Genomic DNA, 14,233 nt, shown 5'->3' on the forward strand with positions numbered 1-14,233 from the left:
GGTGCTTGTTTGGGACAGTGCTAAGTCAAAACCTAGCCAGGTAAGAAGAGCTGTGGTACATGTGCATAAATTTCAGTGACAGACAGCTACTTGATATTAGGTCTCCAATGTACTTTGATGATATTGCTAACAGCCAGGCCACATCCTAAGTGGCATTTTGGCAACTGTGCATGTGGTTATCAGATTCAAGTAAATAGATGAGCATCATCTTCATGGCCTAAAACCAACACCATTGCTATATTTAGTACCGATGATGCCCTTTACATTTTAATTGTCTGATAATTCCTCATAAAATCGCACAACTTGACTGCTATGTCACATGCAAAACTGGTCACTAAAATGCATTAATACACTTCTGCCCATATGTGCAATGTAACATTAGGTTGTCCTTCAGGAATTCCTTCCTAAATTACGTGAGTATGAAGTACTCATAGTAAGAGCATTATATGAGTAGCAGGTGTGGTAATTTGAGTCATTTGTGCTAGTGCGATGATGAATGGCGTCTGGAATAAACAATCAGACCTGGGCAGTGGATCTATTGCCGAGTAAGGAGAATTTAGTTTCATCATAAAAGAATTCTCCCTCCCTCTATTTCACTCAGACACTTTTATGCTTTTTTTATTTTCTAGCTCGTTGCAGCCGCAAGCTGCATGCTGATTTATATGACCTGGCAGGGATACAAGGGGCCCTCGAGAGATCGAGTCCTCTTCTGAACACCCCCTCCCAACACACACACATAGACACGGCTTGCCCAGCGAACACCAACCTTCATTCCCTCCAGCTCCCTTTCCGTATTTCCCCTCTCTAACAAGATATTAGCTTAGTGCTATTATTTGCCCCACTGTGAGGACCTCAGGAAACCATGCTTCTTAAAGGCCAGCACACAAACCCATTTAAAAGGTGTCAGAGGCAATCACAGACACCCACCGATTCAGGCATGGGGTATAACTAAGCCTTTTTGTTAGATGGGTTTTTTTAAAGAGCTTTTTCTTGGTGTTATTGCAGAAGCCTGCTGAATGCAGACCTTTTAAAATGTGTATAGGTTCATAGTTGCAGGTTGGATGTCAGTGGAGATGTCTCTCTCATACAGTGCTGTTAAGGACGTAACCCAGAGAGGCTGACTGCACATCAGATTAATCCTTATTATGTACAAAGAACATTATTTATGTGTTTAGGTAATGCTGGGACTTTTCTTTGTTTCCACCAGTTGTAACAAACAATTTATTCACAAATATATCTTTGTACTTTAGAGATCATAACAATGTATCACATATACTTAATATTTAATGAGGAAGGCATTTTAGGGAAATGCTTCATATGTGTGGATGAGATGCTCCCCAGGGTCATAGACTAGAAAATACAGGTCACTGATGACATTTAACACTTAGTCAAACGGCACTGCACCAGTGATCAGCTGCTATAATTTCTCTATAATTTTGCTATCTGAAGTTTGTGTGTACCATCACTGTCTGCTTCATGCTGCTGGTACCCAACCAAGCGTAGCCTTGAAAAGGTAGCCTGCCAGGCTTGATGAATGAGGGACAAGCTACATCCAGCTTCATTTCCCACTTGACGTGTGATTGACAGCAGGAAAATGTCTGGATCAGGTAGCAGTGACAGAGAGAGCTGCTTCTCAGATTGAGCTCGATGTAGAGACAGGGCACATAAAACCAACCCTCTTCCTAACTTCTTATGAAATACAAATGAGTTATTGCATGATTTTGCTTGTGGATCCAAGCTTCACTATGTATCTGTGTGCATTCTTAAATTTCCAGACAGTTCCTCCAACACACTTAAAAATCTTCATTTTCCAATGCTGTTTAAGTACATTTGACATTTATTTGCAAAAGGTAATTTCAAAAGGTGTTCTTAAACATCAAGCACCTGACCTTGGTAGATTAATTTTCGATATGGTAGGTTACTTAAAGGGTAGTGATTTAACGAGAACAGATTCTTATTTGCGAAAAGGTATCTGGACATTTGTCATTCACAGACTTTGACAACAAGGAGAGATGCATAGATACTGATTTGCATCTCATTTCATGCTCTCTTTATAGCTTATGACAAAGTAAAGGTCAAATTCAAGGTGTGTGCGCATGTGTATGCATGAGTGTCCTGATTTGTGATTGGAATGGATTGAGGCAATGATGTGCCCTGCAGCAGATGGTTGAGTCCCCCTGCGGAGCCGTTCCTTTCCCAAATCTCCTTCTGCAGCTTCTGCTCGAGAAATATTCTGCTCAATCAGCACTAATATATATCTTCCATACATATCTCAAAATACTTCTGCAAAGTTTTCTTTCTAAAATGAGTCACATATGGAGCAGTTATTCAGTAATATCTGGGTCTCTGGTATTTGCAAGGATTCTGTCCTCGGTGTGTAGACGTTTTTAGCATTGTCATGGCGGCTGATTGGCATTAACAGCTGAGGTCACCATTGCCCTTTAGCTCTTTTTAGACAGCTCAGACTAACTGTCTAAAGACAAACAAAGCAAACATTTACAGAGTCAGTAGGTCTTTACTATTCTGTGAAAAGAGATACTTAGTTTAGATTCACAGAACATTCCTTTGACCCAGCTATTCCTATTGTGAGGCTAGGTTTTAACGAATTGTCATCTAGAATGTATTTTCCTGAACTATTAAGGTTTTGTAACATCAGCATTTAACCATGTTCCTGGTGAAGTAGATTTTCAATGCATTAAAATAGCATTCTATCTAGCATAATAATTTGTCCATGTGCATGCATCCTAGATATGTACCTCAGATCTAAGGTAAAAATCCTTAGTTGGCAGCAGCTAGTAGTATCCATACATTCTACATAGCACAGGAGCGCAATACATATTGTTACAGCTGGCCATGGATCATCGTGTAAGTCCACAGTGAACACTGAAAAACTACACTGTGTTTGCTCCTCTTGGTGGAGGTACAGGAGGCGTACCTTTGCTTGGCCCTGGTCTCTGCCCTCTGCCTCTAATTGGACTGTTCTGTCATGAGCAGGTGATGGCTTTCCCATTTGAATATCAGCCACATCCACACTATGGCAGCCATGACAGCTTCATTACTACAGTGTGTGAAAGGAACGGGAGGGGTAATGTAAGCGGTATACACACACACACATACACACATACACACACATACACACACACATACACACCCACACACATACACACACACACCCACACACCCACACACCCACACACACACACACACATTCTTTTTATGAGCAAGTCCACAGTCCCTGAGAGGATTAATAAGACAGCTTCAGTAGAGAGTCCTCCCATTTCCAATTTGGTGCGCTCGCCCCTGCCCTTCTAGTCCATAGTGAGCACAGGAGGGCTAGAGGTGCCTTTACCTGTCTGTCATAGAGCCAGGAGCCCTTTGTTTCTTCTCATTATGAATTTATAATGAATATCACTGTCACTATGGGAAGACACGATAATCTAATTAATGTAGCAAATGTGTCAGACATGTTACAGCTTATGGCATGTTCCATTAGAATAGTGTAGCCTCTGCTGCAGTTCTGCACACATATATAAAGCTTTTATATACAGTGTAGTAGCAAAGAGTAAAATTGAAATTACACGCTAATGAAATATAATAATAATAATAAGAAGAAGAAGAAGAAGAATTAGAATTCAGGTGCAGTTAGACTAACTGAGGAAAGAATAACCAAAATTACAATTTTTTTAAAAATGAGAATTTAAAAATTAAAAATGAAAAGAAAAAAAAAAATGTAATTCATTCTTTCATTAAAAGAATGAATAACAGTTATTATATTATACTGTATTATATGGGGCTGGGTGCATGAAGTTTGCATATTCCCCTGCTTCTGAGGTTTCTTCCAGGTACTCCAGTTTCCTCCTCCATTCCAAAGTCATGCTTAGTAGGTTGAGTGGCATGTCTAAATTGTCTATAGGGTGTGTGCATATGATTGTGCCCTGTAATAGTTTGGCACACTGTCCATGGTGTCCCCTGCCTTGCACCCCTAGGAGTGCTCTAGGATATATTCCAGGCTCCCTATGACCCTGAGTAGGATAACCACTATAGAAAATTGATGGACTGATTTTGTATAAATAATTATATATTATATAACGTGGGATGTGGTAGTCTAGTGGTCATGAGTTCAAATCCCAGGTCCACCAAGCTGCCACTGCTGGGCCCCTGAGCAAGGCCCTTAACCCTCAGTTGCTCAGTTATTTGTAAGTCAAATTGTAAGTCACTCTGGATAAGGGCGTCTGCTAAATACCTGTAATGGAAATATATGTACATTTTATATTACTAATGAAAAACACATAGTTGTAGACTAAAGTACATTTTATGAAATGTATTTATTTATTCCTCTTCATTTATTCTGTTCAGGGTAATGTTATATACAGAGCTCATCACTGGATCACTGGGTGAGGCAGGAATACACCCTGGATGGGAGGCCAGATCATTGAAAAGCACCACTACACATACAGTATATTCAAATCCAAGGGTGATTTAGCATAGACATTCTACCTACTGACAGATATTTAGGAAATGGGAAGAAATCAGAGAAAACAGACTGAAATTCAGGAGAGAACATGTAAAACTTTGCATACTAACCCAAGCTTAGGATCAATCCTTGGACCCTGGGGTGCAGTTGGCATTCCAGTTTAACCTAAGGGTGTTCACTGGGGTAGCTGGAGTTCTTTGGTGTCACTTGAGTTCTTCTTCACTAACACCAGTGTTCTTTAAAATCATTGTTTTGGGCTGCTTATTTCCAATGAAGGGAAATTGTAATGCTACAGCATACAGAGACAGATGTACAGTTTCCAACTTTGTTTTCAACTTTCTTTGACTGGCTTGAGAAAGAAACATATATGGGTGTGATGGTCCATACAGTGCAACTGTAATCTGTTTAGTTGTTCTTTCTTTTTGTCAGTGTGGTATGCACTGAACAGTGTACTAGCCTATTAGGAAATAAATGCTTTCACTCCTCCCACTGAACCTCGCTCCCTCAGATCTACCATCACTGCTCGACTGGTCCCACCATCTCTCAGGGTAAGAGGTAGGTATACAGCATGACTCTTTTCTGTTCTGGCACCGAGGTGGTGGAATGAACTTCCCCTAGATGTCTGAATAGCTGAGTCACTTCAAACAACAGGTGAAGACCTACCTTTTCTTGAAACACTTGAACTAGCACTTTTCCCCTAATTGTTATGTGTATGTTCAAAAAACAAAAAAAACAGTTTTAGGTTAATGGTATCCTAAGTCTGTAACCTAGTGACCCAATGTTAATGTATTCATCGATACAGACTTAAAAGCACTTTTGTACATCGCTCTGAATAAGGGATTCGGCCAAATGCCGTGAATGTAAATGTGAATGCTGTGAACATTGCAGTACAATGGAAATGTCACCTGCTCCATGTGGGCTGCTGAATGACCGGCTCATGAAGAAGTCAGCCCAGAGGCCGAGTGTTTCAGCATGGTAGGTGGACAGAATGATAGCTTAATGACATTAACCAACACACCTGTCAATGTGGTGGGTCACTCAAAGCAGCAAGGACTGCTCATACATCTCAGGTGTGTGTGTGCACATGCATCTTATGGCACTCCACTGGGAGAGCCATGGTCCCAGGCCTGTCAGCTTTACTAAAAGGCAGCTGACTGTGTAGGGAGCTTATTAAGATATTCTACATTGTTAGTGTGCAAGTGGCAGGCAGCTGACATGGTCCTTATGGGAACGCCTGAGTGTGGGTATTATGTTCAGGGAGCAGGCGATTAGAGGGACATTTCAACCTGTTGACTAAACCTGAATATACTGTATAATGCTTAAACAGAGAAAGACAGGAGCAAGAGAATCATTAGGATGGGAGAGGGGCAAGAGGGTCTCATATTTTTTTCCTTGTTTTATTAGATGGAGGAGGGAAGGAAAGACATAGTTTACATCATACCAGACATATCATATACACCAAATTCCTGCAGTATTTAAAAATTTGTTTAGATTTTTTTTTATGATTTGTAGTGCAATCATTTAACATGTTAAAGTCACATTCAGACAGTGTGTATTATACACTGATCTACACAATACCAGAAGACTAAAGGGGCCAGAGAACTAGAGTTCAGTAGTGTAGCAGACTGAAGAAAACAAACATAGTAGAAGCGCCACCTGCTGACAAAAAAAAAACTCACAGCGTTTTAAACAGTTGTCAGATTTTCCAATAGTGAAATCAGTTTTTAGATATAATTGTGTTGTCTTTCAGGATTATGATCCTGACACGTAACAGCATAACAATGATTTACACAATCACCAGAATTCATCCCTCGGGACCTCACTTTTGTATATAATATCCTTTTGGTTGGTTTGTTCGGGGACATTTAATGATCATTTGCAAGGGTACATAAATTCATCCTATAAAACACTCAAGAACCATCTGTGGTTCAAACATTAAAATATTTCATACAGAGACCACACGCTGAAATGTTTTCCCACAAATTCAGTCCCAATAAGGCTTTCTTATTGGGTAATAAAGATAAATATTATATAGATACAGTACATATCCACAGCACAAAAAGGAAAAAGGAGGAGCAGCTTAGATTAATCATATAGCAATTACACTTTACGTACACATCTGTTATTTTGGTTTGAATTCTGGCTTGAATTCTGGATGCTGTAGCAAATACACTATGATTAATTTTTTCAGAGTTTAAGCATGGGCCATGACCAAAATAAATGAGACAGAAGCCAGTCACTCTGAGTCAGTTTCTCTCTCCTCTTTTGAGTTCTCATCGGAGCCAAAACGTTGTGTCTTTGAGCCAGAGTTCTGAATGGCCTCAGTGACTGTGTAGTGACGCTTGCCCTCTGCACAGGCCTCAATATCCTTTACACTCAGCTGAGATTGCAAAAAGAGGTGCAGACAGCTATCAGACAGCAACTCTGGGTTGTGCAGAATCCTACAGAACAAGCACATGAATGAGAGTTACATTGCTTAAACATTTGAGCCTCAAATGACCTACATTCAAAATTGATAAATAGCTCAAAATAAGGACATTTGAACTAAATCAAAAGCATATTTGGTGTTAACATAGGATGTCTGGTCACAGAGATACTCATACAGGACACCTACTCTTTCAGGAAATTCCTTAGTCCTTCCATGCGAGTAGCGATCTGTCTGGCATTGTTGAGGCTGAAGAAGGGGTTCTTTGGGGGAAGCTCAGGTAGATTCACTCTAAAGGTCACACCACAGTCCAACAAACCAGTTAATGTAGCAGCTATAGTAATATTTGCAATAATATACATGTAGTATGTTTTTAAGCACAGTATTTCATATCTTGTATGCAAGAATTGCCAGATATTTTATAGATATATTAGATTATCCTGTATATATGGCCAAACTTATGTGAACACCTGCTGACCAAACCAATATGTTTTTTCTGGAACATAACATTCCAAATCTAATATGAAGCCTAATATGAAGTTCTATGACAGCTGCTCTTTCTACTGAGCTTTCTGCTAGATTTTGGGTCAGGGCTTTGTGTTGGCCTCTTGAGTTCTTTCACAAGAAACATGTCAAGCCATGACTTTATGGGCCTTCATTTGTGCACCTTGTCATTGTTTTGCTTGAACAGGTTTTGGTTTCTTAGTTCTAGTGAAGGAATTGTAATGCCGCAAACTTTGTGGCAAGAGTTTGGGGATGAACCAAATATGGATTTGATGGTCAGGCATCCATGTACTTTGGCCATGTAGTATATGTCAGTAATATCACTTAAATAGAAAATATACTAAAATAGTAAATTAGAGAGATCATAAAATCAAAGGTCAATCTTTAAATTAAGTGCCATCTTAAAAATATAACTAAAAATATAAAACATGCTTTTTTTTTTTTTTTTTTTTAAATTAGTAAAGACCTAAAGGGTACATACACAAGCAAGGCATTCTCTTGCAGCTTCTGCCTCAACCATACAAACTCACTGTACCTCCTTCGCACACAAGAGTTCTTCTTATTGAAGGCCAAGCTGTTTGTCTACAAGCACCATGAGAGACATAGATTTACTGTCACCATACACATAATAAACAGAAGCAGGATTCATCTTATATAGTTAGTGAGTTAATTAGAACACTTACATGTATGCAGATTTCATAATCCAGATATGCATGCCAGAAGTCCTCATTTTGAATGCGAGGATCCCGGACCCACACACTGATTAACTCCTGCATAGGACTATAGAGATGGACTAGCAGAATACAGTGTCTGTTGCTCAGAGTACAACAAAATGTCTGAGAGACTGAAAGGGGAAGTTTTTTAACCATGTAGCAACTGAGGAATTACTCATACTGCTAAGCATTTTTCCATTATATAGATAAAAGAAACATACTTCTCACTTTTGATCTGTGATGGTCAAAAGGTGTTCAGTAATGACTACAAATGTTAAGGTTAAGTGCAGGTCAAAAAGAAAAACAATAAATACAAGTTAAACATGTAATTTTATAAAGAAACCTATTGAAAAGGCAATACATTTAAATGTTAAAATGTTAAGATAAGCAATGTATTCCTTATTCGTGGTAATCTAGTCTTAAATACACATAACAGAGACAAATGGCAACAGTAGTGTACAGTAAAAGGAATGACACTTTCTCAAGTTAATCTGAAATTTATTGTTCTGGCTGCTCATTAAAATCCACAAATAAACCATAAGGAGAACACAAAAGTGAAACTGACATACTACATTTTGTAACGCAATGCACTGTGCTGGCAGGGATGTAATAAAATATCACACTGTGCTATCAGTGCTTTTAAAGAAAACATGGTCTTATAATGCTACATTTGTATTTATTTGTGCAAATGAACAAAACTACAAATTTCACAGATCACTGGTCTTAATCACAGTAGAAGAAGTGCTAAAACAGCTACACAGAGATCAACAGTAACAGTGATTACTCCTAATATCCAAGTTCTCATTAGTATATGATCTGACCCCTTGGGTCTTTTTAAGTCAAGTCAAATTTAAAAGACAGTAAAACAATAGGGTAACGCTTTTTAAACAAATCTACAGTTTAAATACAGCACCGATTACCAACCATTTAGACCTATAATCTAGTTAATATTCTAAACATTTCATCCTACAGTGCAGTTCAGTGTGCTATGACATGGTTCACAGTGTATGGGGATTTACACACTTTCACAACAAGACTTTTCACAGACAGGAAACCCCATTGGATGTGTTTGAGTGGAAATGAAAAAAGCTGCCATGATGTATCGTTTAGTTCATTTCGTTTAGTCACTGTTCCTCTTCCTCATGCCAGCTCAGCTTATCCTCATAAAAACTGATAACCATCTTGGGCCATCTTACACTGGCCTCCCTGGCTGACAGCAGCGCCACATCGTCTGTGTCTTTCCTGCAATGGGATTTAAGAACAGTCATTAACTGCTAAATAGCGAAATGTAAATAAACACCAAACCTCACATACTAAACTTTAAGTGATAACCAAAAGATGTACAAGAGGAACCGTGCCATTTGATTAGGAACATGAGCTGTCCGTGTCGATCAGTGGAGCCAATGATGCGTTCTGGTTCTTGTATTAGGGGTTGGTTGTTGGTGGTCTCTGTGTCGCGATCTGCAGATTCCCCAGTCTCACACATTGTCTGCTCTTTCTCAGGCTGATGCTGCTGGCAGTTAATGGTAAACATACAACAACAATTAAACACATGATAAGGTCTGTTACCCTCATGCTGTAATAATGACAGTAGTAATGACTACAGTAATTACTAAAAAGTTGCTAAAAAGTAGCACTATATCATTCCCGAAGATAAAATGTGGACATTTCTGGCTAATTTTGAGGAGACCTAATTTTTTACTTAGATCATTTGATATATGATTATATGATATAACAAAATGCCTAGAAACGTACAATGTCTGCATCCAGCTCTGTCTGTTCTTCTTTGGGTTGAATAACAGAATCCAGTGTGAGATTTTCCTTGCCTTCTGTCTCACCTGAGACAGCCATGTTTCTGTGAAACTCTTCAATCAGCTCGGGGCAGTCCAGATTGTCCTCTGGCTCCCAAGTGTTTTCAGCACTGGGGAGAAAAATTGGTTTAATTAGGTTCACATTTGCATTATATATTGACTCATGATGAAACAAGTTAGAGCACTTTGTAATGAAATAATAATGGATGGTTTGCAGAAAGTAACTAAAGGATTATCTGCTAATATTATATTATATTATATGATCCAATCAGTTAAACTTTTCATGATGTGACAAAACTCCTTCACTGACCCAATGTACTGTAAGAGAACCTACAAAAACTGTACATACATACACAGCTACCCTGTCAGCAATTTCCAGACACTTACTCAGTGAATCCTTTCCACTTCAGATAGTATTCCACTTTTCCATCATTGACTCTTCGACGTATAATTTTTTCCACAGCAAACTCCTGCACAACTGTTGTCTCTTCTGCCTTCCTGTTTTTCACATTCTGCTTTTTCCTCATGTTTTTTTCTGAGACACACAAAGACACATGTGGGCATGGTTAAATTCTACATTTTATTTTTCATTTATGCTGTTGCTTATACACTGTATACAACTTGCAGTGAAAAGAAAACCCAGCGTACTTCTTCTTAGACTGTGCATACAAATAAACTTTAGAAATTAAATAAGAATAATATGGCAAATCTAGATTCTAATGTACAATTTTTTTACATGTGGTAACAGTACATAATGTGTGACAGTTCAGTATGGAAAACGTTTTAACAATTGTGCAGGTGTGTTACATTTAGTAACAGTAAATGTGCAGTGTGCAGAATGTCAATGGAGTAACACGGTCTTAGGTTATATTTATGTCATTCAATATTGTATGCATGGGGAAAGCCAGGCCCAAATGAAGGGATAACAGAAACACGATTTATTAACAAAAAACGTAAAACATAGGCAGAGAAAAAAAATCACAAAATCTAGGAAACTGGCACAGCAGAGACCAACACTGAACAGACAAGAAAAGACGAGGACTCAGCGCAGCAAAACACAACACGGAGAGAAAATAAACAGGCAAGTTAATAAGTCAATCACAAACAGGTGAGTAGCGACGAGAACACACGTGACACACAACACGCTGCAGGAACACTCCCTAATTTTCCGGCAGAAAATGTCAAAGCAAAGTTCCTGACAATCTGGTGCAATCATTTCTCAAGTCTGTCCTGCTGGTGTATGAGCCAAAAGAATAGGAACAGCGTAAAAATAAAACAGCGTTATAGGAACAGCGTTAAAATAGGAATTGAGCCATAGTGGTCCTGCAGGGGGCAATTTTTGGATTTGTATTTTAGCCCTTGCCCACACCACCCAAAACTTGCCAGTATGGGCTAGAACCAGTATGGACATGTTAGCTAGGTATACAAAAGCATCACAGCAGAGAAACCTTGGTTTTAACCCTCTAGGTATACATTCACAGAAAACTTTATTAGGCTTGTATAAGACTATACTAACATTTGGTATGGTTTGATTTCAAATCAAAAATCTTTATGGCTTTGTTGAAAACATTCCTTTTAGATTGTGATCCATGTTTACATGACACCCGTCTATCACATCCCAGAGCTGTTCTACTGGATTCAGATCCGGACTGGGAAGACCAGTGAAGAACAATGGACTCCTTGGCATGTTCATGGAACCATATGCCTCAAACCAGTCCACCTGTCACTGACAATTATGCCATGGCCAAAACAAGATCACAGTATTTTGCCCATTCTGATAGTTGATGTGAACATTACCAGAAGCTGATGGCCTGTATCTGTATGATGCTGATATTATGCTTTGCACTGCTGTCTAATCATTGGCTGTTTAGATAATTGCAGGAATGAGCAAATGTTCCTAATAAAGTGATCAGTAAGTGATCAGTTCCTTTGACTGCTAGTATAGTGCAATTTGATCCTAAATTATCAAGCAAACTTAAAAGAGCCACGAGCGCTTCAAAAAAAAAAGTACAAAAAAGTATACATATATATATATATATACATACATACATACATACATATATACTTAAAGCTATAATTTGATTTTTTTACGTTTTTATGATTTATATATATATATATATATATATATATTCTTATTTAATTATTCATTTGTTTTTTTCTATATCACTCAATTTATTCATTGTTTGTGGTCTATTTTCAGCTTAGTTAGCTGTTCATGCTTCATAATCTGCTTTTAATTCTATAAACAGACAAAATGAAGTCCATATGGAAGTTAAGGCATTAGCTGTAAATTCACAGGTTGCCAGGCTACTTCCTTTGACTGCGGTGTAAAGCTAGGCTAAAGGTTGGTCACAAAACACGCCAACAATAAATTACACTGATACGTTAATTTCCGTCCTCACCGCCAGCCTTCTTAAATATAAGAATGGAGAGATTTATGGAAACACCACAGACGAGAAAACCGCCCAAATCGACAACAAACCGCGGATGATCTGCGCATGCGTTTCCAGAAGGCGGCGACAGAGCAGCAGTAGAAATGGACTTCCGGCTTTCTTCAGCGATCCTGAGCACTCGGTTCAGCTCCTCAGTAAGAACCGACTCTTTAAATTCTCAAAATCTCTATGCTAAAAGAAAGTTGTTGGTTTACACCTTCCGACCATTTAAATTATTCATTGAAATCCTTGTATAGCTTGTGTTTATCAAAATATAATTACTATAGGCTACTTTACACTGGGTTTAAATTAAATAAACATGAACACAAATAATAAAATGGGCTAAATGTTTGCAATGACAATTACAGTAAGCAATACTGAAAAAATATTATTGAGCCTAAACTCTACACTAAAACACAAGATTCGGTGATTATTATTATTATTATTATTATTATTATTATTATTGTTGTTGTTATCACTATTAGTAGTACCGGTATAGTTATGTTTATCATGATAACCGTTGTTATTACAATTATTATTACATATATGCACTAATGCAGGGGGCATAGTGGTTGTGTGTGTGTGTGTGTGTGTGTGTTTGTGTGGCACCCAATTCAGGGTTTCCCCTGCCTTGTGATGTGTAGCCCACTGGGTCCAAATGTAAGTGAACTAACCTGAAGCATGTAGGTTGTATAACAAGAACAAGTATAGAACTAAAGATATATTCTGGAAACATTTTGGGGAACAAAATACCCTATAACTTTTTTGGAGTTAAAAAAGCATAATGTGCATGTAACACATTCTCAAAATACTGCACTCACACACATTATTATAACAAGTAACAAATTTCAGTCTCATTTAAATCACTTCCCTTTTACATGCTACTAAATTTCACTGGATGTTTTGTGTTTAACGTTGGACTTCAGGCTATAAGCTTAATGTTGTTAGAGAATCGTGAATATAGTAAAAGCTACTGATACATTTTCAGTTGTATTACGGTGTCTACTGTCTTTGTCTCGTGTAAAAAAAAAAAAAAAGAATTGCGAGTCGACTCTTAACGTTCTACTAAAAGAGCCGATTCGTAGATTCGACTCGTTCGTGAACAACACATGACTAAGTGATGGCACTAAACAGAACAATAAAATAAAATGCTTGTACGCTTAGTATAGCATTCTAGCCATGTGTTACGAGTAAAACCTGTTAAAAAAGTATTAGTGATTATTTTAATCTAACATATAATAGGTTGTGTTTAGCCTGATCATTATTAAGGTGCATTATGGCTTTTTTTTTATATTGATGACCTTGTCTTATATGTGAATAAAGTATGGCTTTATTTCAGTGAGAACATATCTGTAGCATTGATTTGAGTGTTTATTTAGGGTTATATTGTGTGTGTCCTTCCTACCTGATAATGTAATCGCAGGCTGCTCTCAGTGTTCCTGGGGTCGTCCTCTTCCCACACCTGGGCTTTTAATAATCACATTTACTGATCATACACATGTGGTTTTTTTGGCGAGGCTGACCATCAAAGCCTTTAGTAGCTTTGTTGTGTTTACATGAGTTTTCAGGAAAGAGTTAAATTAAAAATGGCCGATAAGGAAAGGAGGCGGAAGTGAAGGAAAAGAAGGAGGGAGCCTTAAAGCGGTGGCTGTACAAAAGCCGCACATCAGTGACTTCATAACGTTACAGATTAGTTTTAACATCAGTGTTTTTCTCCCATAAGTATGATATAGTTCATGCATTCTTAGAAAATAGTAGCCTGAAATCATTTTAACTACGTAATAAATCCCGCGGTGCAGATTCAATCGAATGAGCTAAATATCAGGCTTAATATGTAAATGTTTACAATAACACTCTATAAATAGGCTATTAAT

General features: G+C 38.1%; 2 protein-coding genes across 3 annotated transcripts; both read right to left on the reverse strand.

Moving 5' to 3' along the window:
* Positions 1 to 6,443: 6,443 nt before the first annotated feature.
* On the reverse strand, positions 6,444 to 8,246 carry snx10b (sorting nexin 10b). The gene is made up of 4 exons (XM_060870512.1): positions 8,087 to 8,246; positions 7,885 to 7,985; positions 7,089 to 7,190; positions 6,444 to 6,915 (listed from the first exon to the last, which is right to left on the reverse strand). The coding sequence occupies exons 1-4, from the start codon at positions 8,177 to 8,179 to the stop codon at positions 6,711 to 6,713; spliced, it is 501 nt and encodes a 166-aa protein (XP_060726495.1). The 5' UTR covers positions 8,180 to 8,246; the 3' UTR covers positions 6,444 to 6,710.
* Positions 8,247 to 8,593: 347 nt separating this feature from the next.
* cbx3b (chromobox homolog 3b) lies at positions 8,594 to 13,956 on the reverse strand. Of its 2 annotated transcripts, none has more exons than XM_060870513.1 (5): positions 13,765 to 13,956; positions 10,315 to 10,462; positions 9,872 to 10,037; positions 9,475 to 9,629; positions 8,594 to 9,358 (listed from the first exon to the last, which is right to left on the reverse strand). In XM_060870513.1, the coding sequence occupies exons 2-5, from the start codon at positions 10,452 to 10,454 to the stop codon at positions 9,241 to 9,243; spliced, it is 579 nt and encodes a 192-aa protein (XP_060726496.1). In that variant the 5' UTR covers positions 10,455 to 10,462; positions 13,765 to 13,956; the 3' UTR covers positions 8,594 to 9,240. The 2 variants fall into 2 exon arrangements, with proteins under 2 accessions (XP_060726496.1, XP_060726497.1); XM_060870514.1 differs by having other exon boundaries at positions 9,475 to 9,626; positions 13,765 to 13,955.
* Positions 13,957 to 14,233: the final 277 nt, after the last annotated feature.

The sequence above is a fragment of the Tachysurus vachellii genome, chromosome 5 (genome assembly GCF_030014155.1).
Source record: "Tachysurus vachellii isolate PV-2020 chromosome 5, HZAU_Pvac_v1, whole genome shotgun sequence".
Lineage (NCBI taxonomy): Eukaryota > Metazoa > Chordata > Actinopteri > Siluriformes > Bagridae > Tachysurus > Tachysurus vachellii.